Below are 15,200 nucleotides of genomic sequence, written 5' to 3'. Positions count from 1 at the left end.
TTTTGGACTTCAACCCCCTTTAAACATTGTGTGTTTGAGCTACAGACTTCTGGGTTGCACCATTGGATTCGTAAATTTCTTCTGCATATGTAGATACCAACCATTAGTCTGATTAAAGGGGGGATGAGCTAGAGTAGAGGGGGTGGACAACGAAGTGCTGCTGGATATGTACGACACAGTCCCCCTCCAAAACTTCACATATTTGGTTAGCAGAGACCCTACTGAGTATTTTCCACCCCACTTTAGTTTAGACAGGTAGAAAAATTCTCTACACAAGCCTAAATCTATCCCACGTACAGTCTAATATTACAGTGTATTGCATTGGGGGCTATGGAGGGGCGGAGTGAAAGCCAGCAGAAGGCTGTGTGAGACAGTCCCCCTCGAAAACCTAACCATATTTGGTTAGTAAAGACCCTAAGGAGAATTTTCCACCCCACTTTAGCGTAGACATGTAGAAAAGCAAGTTATCTCTCCAACCCAATATTCTCAACATACCAGTGTCAACATTGTACGTTTTCATTATTGGTCATAAAAAAATAAAAAATATTTTTTTCTTCATAAATTACGTATTGCCTTTTCTTGTTGGCCATTGATGAAATATATTTTGAATGAGTTATCCACATTGCATTTTTTTTTTTTATGTGGTCATTACCATACGAACGTAGTTCCTCATTTGTGCTGCTAGCAGAATACTAGTGGTTATAGAAAGGTTTTGTAACACATTGGGAGTGTCCTCCTAAACAAGAACTGCATGATAAGAGAACCCGATCCTTGAGAGAAACATTTTATCTTCGTTTTTCAGAATGTTTTAGAAAGGTGGTGTCAGGCCACCATTTCATTTGTTCATTTCACCCTTCCCGAACCGTAGCCTACCAAGCTCCGTGTAACAACATCCTCGAACTATCGCACTCATCTATCTAACAGGTAAGCAGGTAAGAAGACTGCATTGTTACAATCGATTGACACAAGTTTGACAATGTTGCAATTTAACTTGTTAGTTACAAAGTTGCAAATTAACCATAACGTTCAATAATCATAAACGGAACAGAGTGGAGAATGTAGCTAGTATGGTTTGGTATTTAACAAATGTATTTAATTTCCTCTTCTGATTCATGAATGTGATATTTGTAAAGCATTTACGTTATGTGTCATGTGTTTATTTAAAACGAAACGTATATAGCTTGACAATGCCATTTATTTTTTCAGTGAAAGTGTCCTACTAGGCCTAGCCTTTTGCCTACTATAACTTTGTTGATGTGTTGCCAGGAGAAGTGAATGCGCACGGTCCTTTTGCATCATGTGATTGAATGACAGTTTTGTTTTAGGTCCTAAAAGGGAAATGGATTTGAAATTGACATAGGCCTACTCTAAACTAGTTTCCAGGAAAGTGTTTGTAGTTTATAAATGATACATGCAGGTCTATAGGCTATTAGCAATTATTCAATCTTGTTAATGTATTATACCATTTAGAGTTCAGTGTAATTTTAATTCTGAAGTTGCAATAGGCACATCAAATTATGGGACACACTTGTGCTATAGATATCAGCGCACATACGGGTGCACAGTGTTGAGAACAAGCCTCGCTCATGTCTGGATCTTGGAAACTATTCAACACATTGTGCATGTATAATGAGGCTTTAACCCAGTGTTTAACCCAAAAGGCTCAGACTGTAGTGTTACCATCTACGCGGGCAGACAAAGAAAGGAAACGAACTAAATTATTTAGTATTCGAATTTCACATTTTTTAAAGTTGATCATTTACGCAAAGTAATCCTAATGAGACTAGAGCTGTGTTCGCATACTCATACTACCCACACTAACCTTACTATTTGTGAAGTGAATTCAGTATATAGCATGCTTATTGGTCATAGTATGGATATAGTTAGTATGCCAAAGGTTCCCGGATGTTGTACTAAATTCGCCAAAATGTGAAGTATACACGCAGAGGACACTATACTTTACGGGCCATAATGCAAATCTTCAGGAAATGGTCGTGACTTCACGTCGTTTTCAGATTTGAAGAAAATGGCGGAAAATATGCAGCGGAAGTACAACGAGAGCGAATACAAGTTCAGTGCTTTAACTAATTATGATAAATGCTAATGAAAATGTTACCTGGCCACTTATGCATAAAACTTGCTAGTATATTAACTATAGGCTAACTAACTATCCAACGTTTATTGACTTTATTATTCCCGTCATTCTTATTTTAGCTAAATGGTATAGATGAGCGTTCTCAATTTCTAAATTCGCACTGGCTACTCTTGATTTCAGAGCACTCTCATCTGAGTGTACCAGAACGCAGAATAATGAATTTTCAACTGAAATGATACTGTTCGTTTAGAGTATACTAAAATTAATTTATAGTATATACTCATTAAGTATGTAGTATACAGTATTGTAATGAAACAGGCAAGGAGCAGGTCTCGAACCCTCGACCCAGCCAGAAGTCCAGCGCGCTATCGATTGTGCCCCAAAAGCATATGCTCAAGCGGCAGTCGATATCCGCTCTTTTAAACCAAAGGTCGTTACAGTATGTTAGTATGGGTATTCAAACACAGCTCAAGGGTGTGTTCGTAAATTCAATCTTAAGTGCCAGAGTAAACTCTGGCCCTTTGCCAATTCAGAGCATTGTCAGATTGTCTTTTCAAATTCAGAGCGTTCAGGGGTAGGGTTGGTCCGAGCGTTCTGACCTCACAAAGGCAGTCAAGCAACCAAGCTAACAGGTTAAGGTTGGTTAGTTTGCTAGCTACTTCCAGACAAAAATGAGAGATCACCTCCCTTTGACCATTTTACTCGCCCTAGCAGAGCTGGTTACGCTGTTTTCATATTAGCCAGAGTGTTGGTGACTGTAATTGTGATGTGGTCAATGATTTAATTACGCTTCTTGCCGATGTTTACTGGCACCTGCCATATTCAACGGGTGTTGAGCGTTCGTTAATTCCTCAGTTATCTTACACTCTGGCACACTCAGTGGATTTGCGAACGCGCCCTAGGTTGTGAGACTGGGTGTGTATGCCTCCACTCCAGGATAACATGGTAGTTGGCCTCATGTTAGTCTTTCGAACAAATAAATAAAACAAAGGACAACAAAATGCATCAGATTAACCGGTTTTAATGAAGCCAGCAATGGATCTCAGTGATTGACAGTAGTCCACAGGTATTATTGCATGTTGACTAACACATGGCAGTGAAATTAGATTAAATCTAGTCATGATCAGTTTCATATTTAAATTACATTTAGTAGCTAGATTGGATTGATAGCGGCATATTGACGTTGTTGGTTGGCTAGCAAGCAACACTTGGCGTTACACATCGTTCACTTCCGGGAAAACTGGCCCAGCCACTAGGTAGCTAGCTATCGTTAGTTCAAATAAAGCAAAAAGATGTAACGTCACTAATATGAAAGTGCAAATGTAAACCACAAACCCACCATAGTTTAATTTATGAATGAGCTCTCAGGCAGAGTAGCCTGGTTGCCGTCTCTGTTCTGCTACTTCATTCCACTCCCTGTAGCCTACTTCGTGTCATATGCAGTTGTTGTGCCGCCCCCCTCCCCTCCCCCCTCTTTCGCGTGAATGCGCACGCACACGCACTCAAATCTTCATTGCTGCGACTTGCTTGCTAGTTGAGAATTCTGCTCATCACTCCGTTGTCAGTTTAGCCTATATTTCACTGATCTTAGCAGAAAGCATTTTCTATTTGTGTCCGTCAAGGCAGCTGTCAATGATCACGTTAGACTGGGTTTCGTTAAATTTTTCATGGTGGTAGCTCATATTGACCAGTAGTGTGTGCCACAGAAAGTATTTGACTCTAGCCACAAAATTAAGGAAATTAGAAAGGGGTATTTCGGCAGGAAAGAAAATGGCCTTGCCAAAGTACTCCCCCCGTTCTAATTTCGTTAATTTTGTCACTAGAGTCAAATACTTTCTGTGGCACACATCAGAGTCAAATACTTTCTATAGAACAAACTTCACGTCAGGATAGGCAACCGAAATGAATAATTCATGAATGTGTGTTATATTAAAGAGGGAGTAAAAAGTAGGCAAGCAATAAACATTTCAGAACAACTACTAGTCGAATAAGACATGGGAGAGATGATGAATTTTGGCAGAGATTTATTTATAGACTAATACACTTGAAACAAATAGCCAAACCGAAAACTGCAGACATTACTAGTGCCTTCCCCGCGATCAAAGGACACAAAAAATGCTTTCTGCTACTAAGATCAGTGAAATGTAGGCTAAACTGACAACGGAGTGAAGAGCAGAAATCTCAATTTGCACGCAAGTCGCAGCAATGAAGAATTGAGTGCGTGCGCGTTCACGCGAAAGGGATTCTGTCAGGGAGAGATTTTCGGCACAAGACCTGTTATTGTAAATAAGAATTTGTTCTTAACTGACTTGCCTAGTTAAATAAAGGTTCATTTAAAAAAAATCATGACCATAAATAACTTTGGCAAATGACAGGAGGGGAAAGGACTGGAAAACCTGTGGTGTAAGTAATGTTAGCTAAAACGACTGATACCGAGACCACGGGCAGAGGGTTCTCGTTGGAACGTGGACGCGCATCAGACAGTCCTTGCACTTTGAAACCCACGCCCACTGAGCAAAATGCCTTGAAAGGAGTGTGTCCAATCCCATCAAATTATAGCCTACTTTTACAAGTGTAATGAATTCTACAGAATAATAATGAACAGGTTTAACCAATGTAATTAACTAATCATTAACAGGCAGTACCCTCTCTTCTCCAGACATGTCGTGGCTGCCTATGCTTGGTTTGACTGCCCTGCCTCATCTAGGGGGGCTCTATGGAGGCTACGTGACACGCAAGCAGGTGAAAACCTGGTACACCACTCTCAACAAGCCATCATGGCGTCCACCTAATGCTGCGTTCCCAATAGTGTGGACCACCCTCTACACAGGCATGGGGTGAGTGAGAGACAGCATACTCTGCCAGTTTGAAAACAATCCTCTAAACCCCTTCCATTATCAGATTTTAATTGCAACCAATATGGTACTGTACACCTATCTCAAATCAAATCTAGTTTATTTTATATAGCCCTTCGTACATCAGCTAATATCTCGAAGTGCTGTACAGAAACCCAGCCTAAAACCCCAAACAGCAAGCAATGCAGGTGTAGAAGCACATATCTAGATTCTACATAATGTATGCTGTTTCCCAACTGAATGTGGTGGAAATCAGCTTCATGCACTTCATTCAGAAAAGCATTTTACCACTTGTTTTTTTAAATGAATCATGAAATATGGAACTAACATGCATTTTATTTTTGATGATCACCCTGATAGGTATGGCTCCTACCTGGTGTGGAAGGAGTGTGGGGGTTTTACTGAGGATGCTGTGGTACCTTTGGGATTCTATGGGTTGCAGCTGGCTCTCAACTGGGCCTGGACTCCCATCTTCTTTGGAGCACACAAGTTGAAAATGGTGAGCTCTCAGATAATGCAATGGTTGTGGGCTGGGCAAAAGGACTCATGGCTTCAGGTTGAGATAATGAGGAGCAGTACACTCAAAATGAGAATTTCTATGAATATTATTTTGGCCAATAGGTGATCCATAGACACATTTCATTGTAAAAACCACCTCCATTCTGCTGCCGTGAGTGCGACATGACATGATCAATTTTGTGTCCTCTCTCCCCCAGGCACTCATAGAGATAGTGATGTTGACTGGTGCTGTTGGAGCCACCATGGTATCCTGGTACCCCATCAATCGCACAGCCAGCCTGCTCCTGACACCCTACCTTGCATGGCTGTGCCTGGCCACCTCCCTTAACTACAGCATATGGAGAGATAACCCGGATGAGGATGAAAAGGAGGAGTAGAAACACAGTATTCTCTGTACTTGATTCCAGCTCCATTGGCCAAACAATTAAACTATTTGTATAATGATGTGCTACTGCATTTAAAAAACATTTTTTTACATAAAAAAGGTTTCTCCCATAACCTAATCGCCAATGAAGAAATTGGGGCTTGGCTTTTGCAAGATTTAAGAAATCATATTTTTCAATGCCCTTTAATTTATTCCAATATTTCTGTTGCATTATACCGATATTTCCTTGTCTTATTACAAGGAAAGTACATGCCAGGAAAGCCTTAGGTATATCAGATTTGATTGACATTTGCCTATTATGTTGTTCATATTAAAAAACGTCAAACTTTATATGCCCCATCATTTCTTCCGTATGGTACAATGGCCCTGCTTAAATGACAAGAGATCCAAAGAAATAAGAATAACGTTTTATTTCTAAAGTGGCTGAGGGGAAAGGAAAGATACACAGCACAAGTGCTACTTGTTTTCAGGAACCTTCTCAGGGGTGACATCTTCTGGTTTGGTGGAGAAACGCTCTGTGAGAGTTTTCCACAAGCCCTTCTTCTCTTCATCCATCTGCTGCATGCTACCTGTGATAAGATACAAGAGAGGGGTTAGAGACATCAGAACCATTACCATGCATTTTCTAAACACCCTGTGGAGTTCCTTTAGCCTGTGTGCCAGTTTGCTGTTTTGGCTCTCTTGCAGTCTGGGTGCCAGCCTCCTGCTGAAAGAGTGCAGGTGTCTAGTCTGCCAGAGGGCCCCCAGGCTAGTGCTAGTCTGTTTCTCCTCTCTAAGGAAAAAGCTTCTATGAACATGCTGGTATCCTCAAAGTCCACTAGATAGTGCTATTAGGCCGATTAACACTTCAGGTGTTGTTTTTGAGACAACATGACTGATATAGTAGTCTATGCTTTTTCATTGATGTGTCTAAAACTGACAGTAGTAGAAGACATTAACTATTAATAGAACATTTGACATTGAAGAGAAATAGGGAGGTGTGTATGTCCTCAAAATAAATACAGAAGCATTTTCACTTGTGATGGCTAATTTATAGCAACATAACTAGACAATGTCATATTCACATAGCTGCAAGCATAAAGAAAGAAAGTGATATACTTGGGAAAATGGATAGAGACATTGTGTCCATACCTGTTGCTAATAGCATTCTACATTCTTCCACTGTGACACCTGTAAAACTGGTGTCTCTTGTGCGGGGGAACTGTGAACAGATATTACAGGAGATAAAGTGATGATAACCCTGACTGACATCACTTGGCTGATTCCAAGCTCTTTCATAGCTGCAGCAAGAAGCAAATGTATCACGTAATGAACAAATATCACTCTGAGTGGTCCTGGCTGTGGATTTGGGCCTATGTTATGATATGAAAGTCTTTACATTAAAGCCAATACAATACCAATAGGGATATAAGGGAATACTTACTCGTTCTCTATATATGTTAGTGTTAATCCGGGCCAAGCTTTCATACATTTGATCACACTTCTCTGGATCCGACAGCTGTCAAGAAAGATCAGAACAGTTAATAGGGATACAATATCCACATCTAGCAACTATCCACATACAGATAAGGGCATTTTGTAAGATTTGGGGGCACAATCTGTAAGATTTCATGCTGTTCAATGGTCAGTTCAATTTCAAAATAAGTGTGAAAATTACTAATTTATAGTTAAGAAATATGTTTAAAACCATCATGTTGATCTTAGGTGAGGCTACATTTCCTCAGCCCCATTCCTCAATTTACAAAACAGTGGCAGAAGGCTTTTCAAATGACAGATAATGCCTTTGCCTTTTGTAAGTAAACCCGTCCCTCCGTGCTACTGCATGATTGTTTTGACTGTCGTGTCTCACAACTCAATAAAATATATTGAAAAACATTTGAATATAGCTCTATAGGTTGCGATTTTCATTACTAAACATGTTTGTTTAGCCTGTAACGGCAAGGTCGATATGGACGGTTGCCCTATCATCACATCCTACGCTAGCTAAACTTCAGCCTGAAGCTATCTAGCCACATTGGTTAGCGTTCTCGTGCGACATATGAAGCGGTATCGTTTTACCTGTGTGTTTTCACCTTCACGAAAGGCAAGGGCTACTCTCTGTCTTAGAAACGTTCCTAAATCACGGCCTTTCTTTGATTCGTCCCGTGGCCATTCTTCGCAGAGTTTCAAAAACCGACGGTACCGTGTTGCAGACATTTTCTGTTATGGAACGCAAAAAACGAATATGAATATGTTAGATAAAGACATCATTGAACGACCTAAGTTTGGCCGCTATCGGCGACCGTAGTTTAAACTTCATGGCTTTCCGTATTGGTGTTACATGTAAATCCTTCCCCTCGTTGGGAAATCGTTATTTAGCAGAAAGGCAAGCACTCACACTAAAAAGCTAATATGAGTGGAGCTGGAAAAAAGGCTGTCGGGGCACCGTCTGGTGGTGTCGGCGAATGGATCAGTACCGCATGTCGGTTCGCTACAGATAGGAATGATTTTCGAAGGTAGTTATGATTAAACATTCATAACATTCACATTGTAGCTAGCTAGCTTGCTAAACATGTGCATGCTTTGCCCTTGGATATACCGGTATGAACACCCCTTAGCTAATTGCTCAGCAGTCATTGCAAACATAACATCAAATTCGAACGAACATGTTTTTGTGATCTTTGGGACACATTTTGTGATACGTTGTGGACCCCCCCCAACACACAAACTGTAAGAGTCAACGTGGAACTAACTCAGTAAAGTAATGAATTATTGTATTGTCTCCCGTGACTTTATTCATGAAGATAATTTTGTTGTATATAATTATATTAATTCATTGTTTAATGTGTCTTTATTTAGGAACCTACTGGTCAACCTGGGCCTTTTTGCGGCTGGAGTTTGGGTTGCCAGGAATCTCTCAGATTTTGACCTGATGTCTCCTCAACCAATCACGTAGTGCAATAACTGGATGGATATCGGGAGGTACAGGGCAGGCCTCACCTCAATTCATGTTTGATTACCTGGTATATGTGTAATATTGGTTGTAGCTAGTTGAATATACACCAGTATTAATATCTCTATTTTATTTTCAGGTGTCTCGGACCACAATGGCAGTCGAAGGAACAAGATATATGCTTTATATTTACAATTTTGTTGGTTGGTGATGGAATAATGTTAAAGATAGTCTGGAAACTGGTGTGACTGATAATTACTTTATTCAAACTGTATTGCTTTCAGTATCTCAACACACTTTAAGTTCTCTTCATTATGTATGTGTTAGATCCAATGTACACAGTGACATAACTTATGGCAATCATTTACCTGCTTAAATAAAGGTCATAATACTTTAACTCGTATCTTAAGTGCTAGAGAGAACTTCAAAACTGAGCTAGGTGTGGAATCAATCATAAAACAGAAATTCTTCAAGAATCTAAGTCTGTGCACACCCACTTAGCCATGGGGGCAAGCTAACCAGTCTACTGCTGTCAGTGTCAACAAAGAAATGTGACGACCAGAAGCAGGCATACTTTGAAGTTACCGTTAGATTGATAAACAAATAAACTTTAGAAACAATGATCTATAGCCTACTAATTCATTAGTCAAAGTAAATTATATGTGGTAAGAAAGACATGAGCGTTGAACTTGTGTACAATTTATTACTAGACTAGCTGTTTTTTTTGCTAGGAACAAAAATATAAATGCAACATGTAAAGTGTTAGTCCCATGTTTCAAGAGCTGAAATAAAAAATCTTAGACATTTTCCATATGCAGATAAAGCTTCAATCTCAGATTTTGTGCACAAATTTGTTTACATCTCTGTTAGTGAGCATTTCTCCTTTGCCAAGGTAATCCATCCAATTGACAGGTGTGGCATATCAAGAAGCAGATTAAACACATGATCAGTACACAGGTGCACCTTGTGCTGGGGACAAAAGGCCACTAAAGTGTACGGTTTTGTCACACAACACAATGGATGCGGTCCAAACTCAAAGTAGACAGCACTCAGCCCTTGAATGACGTTTTACATCGTCACATCCGAGTGCTCCTTAAATGTCTCTTGCCCAAGCCGAGGGAGTGTTGATCGGAGACGTAATGTCCTTGCTGGAAATCTTAAAGTTGACCTTAAAAACAACCCACATAAAGCTATTGATGTAGCTAGCTACAGTTACCCATACTAGCTGGCTAGCTAGTTTTATAGTTTGGTCATTTATTCCAATACATTTCAGAATTCCCAAAAATATGTTTATGAAGCTAGCTAAGTTTTATAGCCTCCTCACACTGAGACTAAGCCAATTTGCCATTTCTAAAATCAATGTCATTGTCGTGGAAACTCTTACACAGGGACACTCAAAGTCAATCTTAAATTAATCATTGTTTATTGTCAGCGCGCTGGAAATGTTCCAACCAACTCATTGCACAATAGTACACAAGTCAATCAGGAGCTATGCCTGGGCAGACCCAGCAGTTGTCTAATATACAGCTATGATTTAGCATAATTAATTAATCATTACCGTTTTGTTTCATTCATGTGACCGACCAATACTGTTTCATAACATGTGACAGACTAACACCTCACAAGGCTTCTCTAAGCTGAGACCTTGAAACTAAGATATCTTTAATTCGTTTTCAAAACACGGTCTGGGCGTACTGCCAAATTGCAGCTACTGATAAGTGAGGATTTGTACAGTCAGCCACTTGCACGAACACATAAATTGGTTATTAAAACAGCACATGAATAGAAAACAGAAATTAGTTAAAAGAAAAGCACAAACATTAAAATTCCCCTAAATCACATACAATAGTTCCAGTCGATGGTTGACACACCTACTCATTCAAGGGTTTTTCTTTATTTTGACTATTTTCTACATTGTAGAATAATAGTTCAGACTTCAAAAATATGGAATAACACATGAAGTCATGTAGTAACCAAAAAAGTGTTAAACTAATCAAAACATATTTGAGATTCTTCAAAGTAGCCACACTTTGCCATGACAGCTTTGCACACTCTTTGCATTCTCTCAACCTGCTTCACCTGGAATGCTTTTCCAACAGTCTTGAAGGAGTTCCCACACATGCTGAGCACTTGTTGGCTGCATTTCCTTCACTCTGCGGTCCAACTCATCCCAAACCATCTCAATTGGGTTGAGGTCGGGTGATTGTGGAGGCCAAGTCATCTGATGCAGCACTCTATCACTCTCCTTCTTGGTCAAATAGCCCTTACACAGCCTGGAGGTGTGTTGGGTCATTGTCCTGTTGAAAAACAAATGAGAGTCCCACTAAGCGCAAACCAGATGGGATGGCGTATCACTGCAGAATGCTGTGGTAGCCATGCTGGTTACGTGTGCCTTGAATTCTAAATAAATCACGACAGTGTCACCGGCAAAGCACCATCACACCTCCTCCTCCATGCTTCACGGTGGGAGCCACACATGCAGAGATCATCCATTCACCTACTCTGCTTCTCACAAAGTCATGGCGGTTGGAACCAAAATTGGCACATTTGGACTCATCAGACCAAAGGACATTTCCACCCGTCTAATGTCCATTGCTCATGTCTCTTGGCCCAAGCAAGTCTCTCCTTCTGATTGGTGTCCTTTAGTAGTGGGTTCTTTGCAGCAATTTGACCATGAAGGCCTGATTCACGTAGTCTCTGAACAGTTGAGGTTGAGATGTGTCTGTTACTTGAACTCAGTGAAGCATTTATTTGGGCTGCAATTTCTGAGGCTGGTAACTCTAATGAACTTATCCTCTGCAGCAGAGGTAACTGGATCTTCCTTTCCTGTGGCGGACCTCATGAGAGCCAGTTCCATCATAGCGCTTGATGGTTTTTGCGACTGCACTTCTTGAAATGTTCCGTATTGGCTGACCTTCATGCCTTAAAGTAATGATGGACTGTCGTTTCTCTTTGATTATTTGAGCTGTTCCCTTTTTCCAAGGGCTATCTTCTGTACACCACCCCTACCTTGTCACAACACAACTGATTGTCTCAAACGCATTAAGAAGTAAAGAAATTCCACAAACAAACTTTTAGCAAGGCACACCTGTTGATTGAAATGCATTCCAGGTGACTACCTCATGAAACTGGTTGAGAGAATGCCAAGAGTGTGCAAAGCTGTCATCAAGGCAAAGGGTGGCTACTTTGAAGAATCTCAAATCTCAAATATATTTTGATTTGTTTAACACTTTTTTGGTTACTACATGATTTCATGTGTCCAAACTTTTGACTGGTACTGTATATATATATATGTGTTTGTATATAAATATATATACATTTTTTAGCAAGCTAGCATCATCATTTTGTCTGACATGCCAAAAATGCAGCCATGTTTATTAAATGTTACACTTCGCGGCCACCGGAGAATGACACCTGACTACAGTTTGCATTGTGGGTCCGGCTTCTTCACCTGTGGGATCGTCTGAAATATCCATTCTGATTGGCTGGGTCTGGCTCCCAAGTGAGTGGGTGTCTGCCCTCCCAGGCCCCCCATGGCTGTGCCCCTGCCCAGTCATGTGAAATCCATAGATTAGCTTAATTCATTTAAATTGACTGATTTCCTTATATGAACTGTAACTTAGTAAAATCTTTGAAATTGTTAATTATTGCGTTTATTTTTTTGTTCAGTATAGTTCCCCCGCAAACTCGCTATGCTTGAGTTGGGGCGGTATGCAAACTGAAGTGGGTCTAGGGTGGCAGGTAAGGTGGAGGTGATATGATTCTTGACTAGTCTCTCAGAGGAATACCTATGTAAGAATGCTGTTCATTGACTACAGCTTAGCATTCAACACCATAGTACCCTCCAAGCTCATCATTAAGCTTAAGGCCCTGGGTCTCAACCCCGCCCTGTGCAATTGGGTCCTGGATTTTCTGACGGGCCGCCCCCAGGTGGTGAAGGTAGGAAACAACATCTCCACTTCGCTGATCCTCAACATTGGGGCCCCACAAGGGTGTGCTCAGCTCCCTCCTGTACTCCCTTGACTGCGTGGCAATGCCTCCAACTAAATCATCAAGTTTGCAGACGACACAACAGTAGTGGGCTTGATTACCAACAACGATGAGACAGCCTACACGGAGGAGGTGAAGGCACTCAGAGTGTGGTGTCAGGAAACAACCTCTCACTCAACGTCAATAAAACAAAGATGATCGTGGACTTCAGGAAATAGCAGAGGGAGAACCCCCTATCCACATCGACGGGACAGTAGTGGAGAAGGTGTAAAGTTTTAAGTTCCTTGGCGTACACATCACTGACAAACTGAAATGGTCCACCCACACAGACAGTGTGGGTTAAACAGCCATACCTAAGAGAGAGAGGCTGCTGCCTACATACAGACTCAAATCATTGGCCACTTTAATAAATGGATCACTAGTCACTTTAAATAATGCCACTTTAATAATGTTTACATATCTTACACTACTCATCTCATATGTATATACTGTATTTTATACCATTTATTGCATCTTACCTATGCGACTCGGCCATCGCTCATCCATATATTTATATGTACATATTCTTATTCCATCCCTTTACATTTGTGTGTATAAGATATTTGTTGTGTAATTGTTAGATTACTTGTTAGATATTACTGCACTGTCAGAACTAGAAGCACAAGCATTTCGCTACATTCGCATTAACATCTGTTAACCATGTGTATGTGACCAATAAAATTTGATTTGCCGTCACTGAGCTACAGTGGGGAGCTATCAGGGACGATTCAGGCTTTACTTGCTCATATCAGACAGTTCGGGCAACAGAGATGGTGAGGAATATCAAATCAAATTGATTTATATAGCATCAGCTGATATCTCAAAGTGTTGTACAGAAACCCAGCCTAAAACCCCAAACAGCAAGCAATGCAGGTGTAGAAGCACGGTGGCTAGGAAAAACTCCATAGAAAGGCCAAAACCTAGGAAGAAACCTAGAGAGGAACCAGGCTATGAGGGGTGGCCAGTCCTCTTCTGGCTGTGCCGGGTGGAGATTATAACAGAACATGGCCAAGATGTTCAAATGTTCATAAATTACCAGCATGGTCAAATAATAATAATCACAGTAGTTGTCGAGGGTGCAACAAGTCAGAACCTCAGGAATAAATGTCAGTTGGCTTTTCATAGCTGATCATTGAGAGTATCTCCCCCGCTCCTGCTGTCTCTAGAGAGTTGAAAACAGCAGGTCTGGGACAGGTAGCACGTCCGGTGAACAGGTCAGGGTTCCATAGCCGCAGTCCTCTGTATCGAAGAAAGATATTGTGACACATGGAATCTGTGCATTCTCTTTGGGATTCTATTGGGCTACCACTCCACCTACTGGTTTGACCAGAGCAGGAGCTTTGAGAATCACCTAGCTCTGCTACAGGCAGAGACTCAGTCAGTTCTGGATAACTGGACTAAACTTCAGGAAGGCTTTCAGTGCAGACTGACTCAGTGTGACCAGATCAACTGTCACCTTACCTTCTGTGGCTTTGTGATTCCAATAGCACTTTGTTGATGGATATTATAGAACATATTATAAAATGGATTTACATAAGTCGTTTTATTTATTTCTTGGAAATGTAAATCCCCCTCATTTGGTAAATGCATTTGTGAGGGGAATTTGCACCCATAACTGATACTGTGGTGTTGACATTACCTAAACCCTGTCTGTGCACTGACAAGACTAGATCCCCCACAATATTATTATTAGTAGACCTACATATCTAAAGCTCATCTTTAAAACTCTAAAATAGTTATTGCACCTATTTTCCATATTGGTGGTTGTCTGTAAAGTATATACTAGTTAGCTAAAGCGATGGATAGGCTAAGTGAAAAGTAGAATAATAACCATTCATTCCTATGGATGACTATTACTTCCAGGGAGGATAAATAAGGCGGGGGCTAACTTCAGAATATTGCCTTGTCAGCCATAGAGTATACAGTGCCTTCAGAAAGTATTCATACCCCTTGACCTATTCCACATTTTGTTGTATTACAGCAGGGGTGTCAAACTCATTCCATGGAAGGCCTAGTGTCTGCTGGTTTTTGTTTTTTCCTTTCAATTAAGACCTAGACAACGAGGTGAGTGGAGTTCCATACTAATTAGTGACCTTAATTCATCAATCAAGTACAAGGGAGGAGTGAAAACCCACAGACCCTCGGCCCTCTGTGGAATGAGTTTGATACGTGTCTTACAGCCTGAAATCAAAATGGATTAAATAGATTTTTTTCTCTCACCCATCTAAACACAATACCTCATAATGGCTACCACACTGTGAAAACATGTTTTTAGAAATGTTTGCAAATGTATTATAATTTCAATGCAGAAATCTCATTTACACAACAAAAATATGAACGCAACATGCAACAATTTCAAATACTTTACTGAGTTACAGATCATAT

General features: G+C 40.5%; 3 protein-coding genes across 4 annotated transcripts; 2 read left to right on the top strand and 1 right to left on the bottom strand.

The window, feature by feature from the left end:
• The first annotated feature begins 628 nt into the window (after positions 1–628).
• Positions 629–6,184, top strand: tspo (translocator protein). Of its 2 annotated transcripts, none has more exons than XM_071380390.1 (4): positions 629–924; positions 4,755–4,932; positions 5,311–5,449; positions 5,667–6,184. In XM_071380390.1, exons 2-4 carry the CDS (start codon positions 4,757–4,759, stop codon positions 5,844–5,846), a joined length of 495 nt encoding a protein of 164 aa, XP_071236491.1. In that variant the 5' UTR covers positions 629–924; positions 4,755–4,756; the 3' UTR covers positions 5,847–6,184. The 2 variants fall into 2 exon arrangements, with proteins under 2 accessions (XP_071236491.1, XP_071236501.1); XM_071380400.1 differs by having other exon boundaries at positions 676–932.
• A 65-nt stretch (positions 6,185–6,249) lies between these two features.
• uqcc2 (ubiquinol-cytochrome c reductase complex assembly factor 2) lies at positions 6,250–8,144 on the bottom strand. The gene is made up of 4 exons (XM_071380411.1): positions 7,913–8,144; positions 7,278–7,352; positions 6,986–7,055; positions 6,250–6,423 (listed from the first exon to the last, which is right to left on the bottom strand). The coding sequence occupies exons 1-4, from the start codon at positions 8,048–8,050 to the stop codon at positions 6,311–6,313; spliced, it is 396 nt and encodes a 131-aa protein (XP_071236512.1). The 5' UTR covers positions 8,051–8,144; the 3' UTR covers positions 6,250–6,310.
• Positions 8,145–8,245: 101 nt separating this feature from the next.
• Positions 8,246–9,183, top strand: tomm6 (translocase of outer mitochondrial membrane 6 homolog (yeast)). Its single transcript, XM_071380424.1, has 3 exons — positions 8,246–8,349; positions 8,693–8,815; positions 8,926–9,183. The coding sequence occupies exons 1-2, from the start codon at positions 8,246–8,248 to the stop codon at positions 8,787–8,789; spliced, it is 201 nt and encodes a 66-aa protein (XP_071236525.1). The 3' UTR covers positions 8,790–8,815; positions 8,926–9,183.
• Positions 9,184–15,200: the final 6,017 nt, after the last annotated feature.

The sequence above is a fragment of the Salvelinus alpinus genome, chromosome 2 (genome assembly GCF_045679555.1).
Source record: "Salvelinus alpinus chromosome 2, SLU_Salpinus.1, whole genome shotgun sequence".
Lineage (NCBI taxonomy): Eukaryota > Metazoa > Chordata > Actinopteri > Salmoniformes > Salmonidae > Salvelinus > Salvelinus alpinus.
The sequence above is the reverse complement of the archived record's forward strand: the minus strand, read 5'-3'. Positions and strand labels throughout refer to the sequence as shown.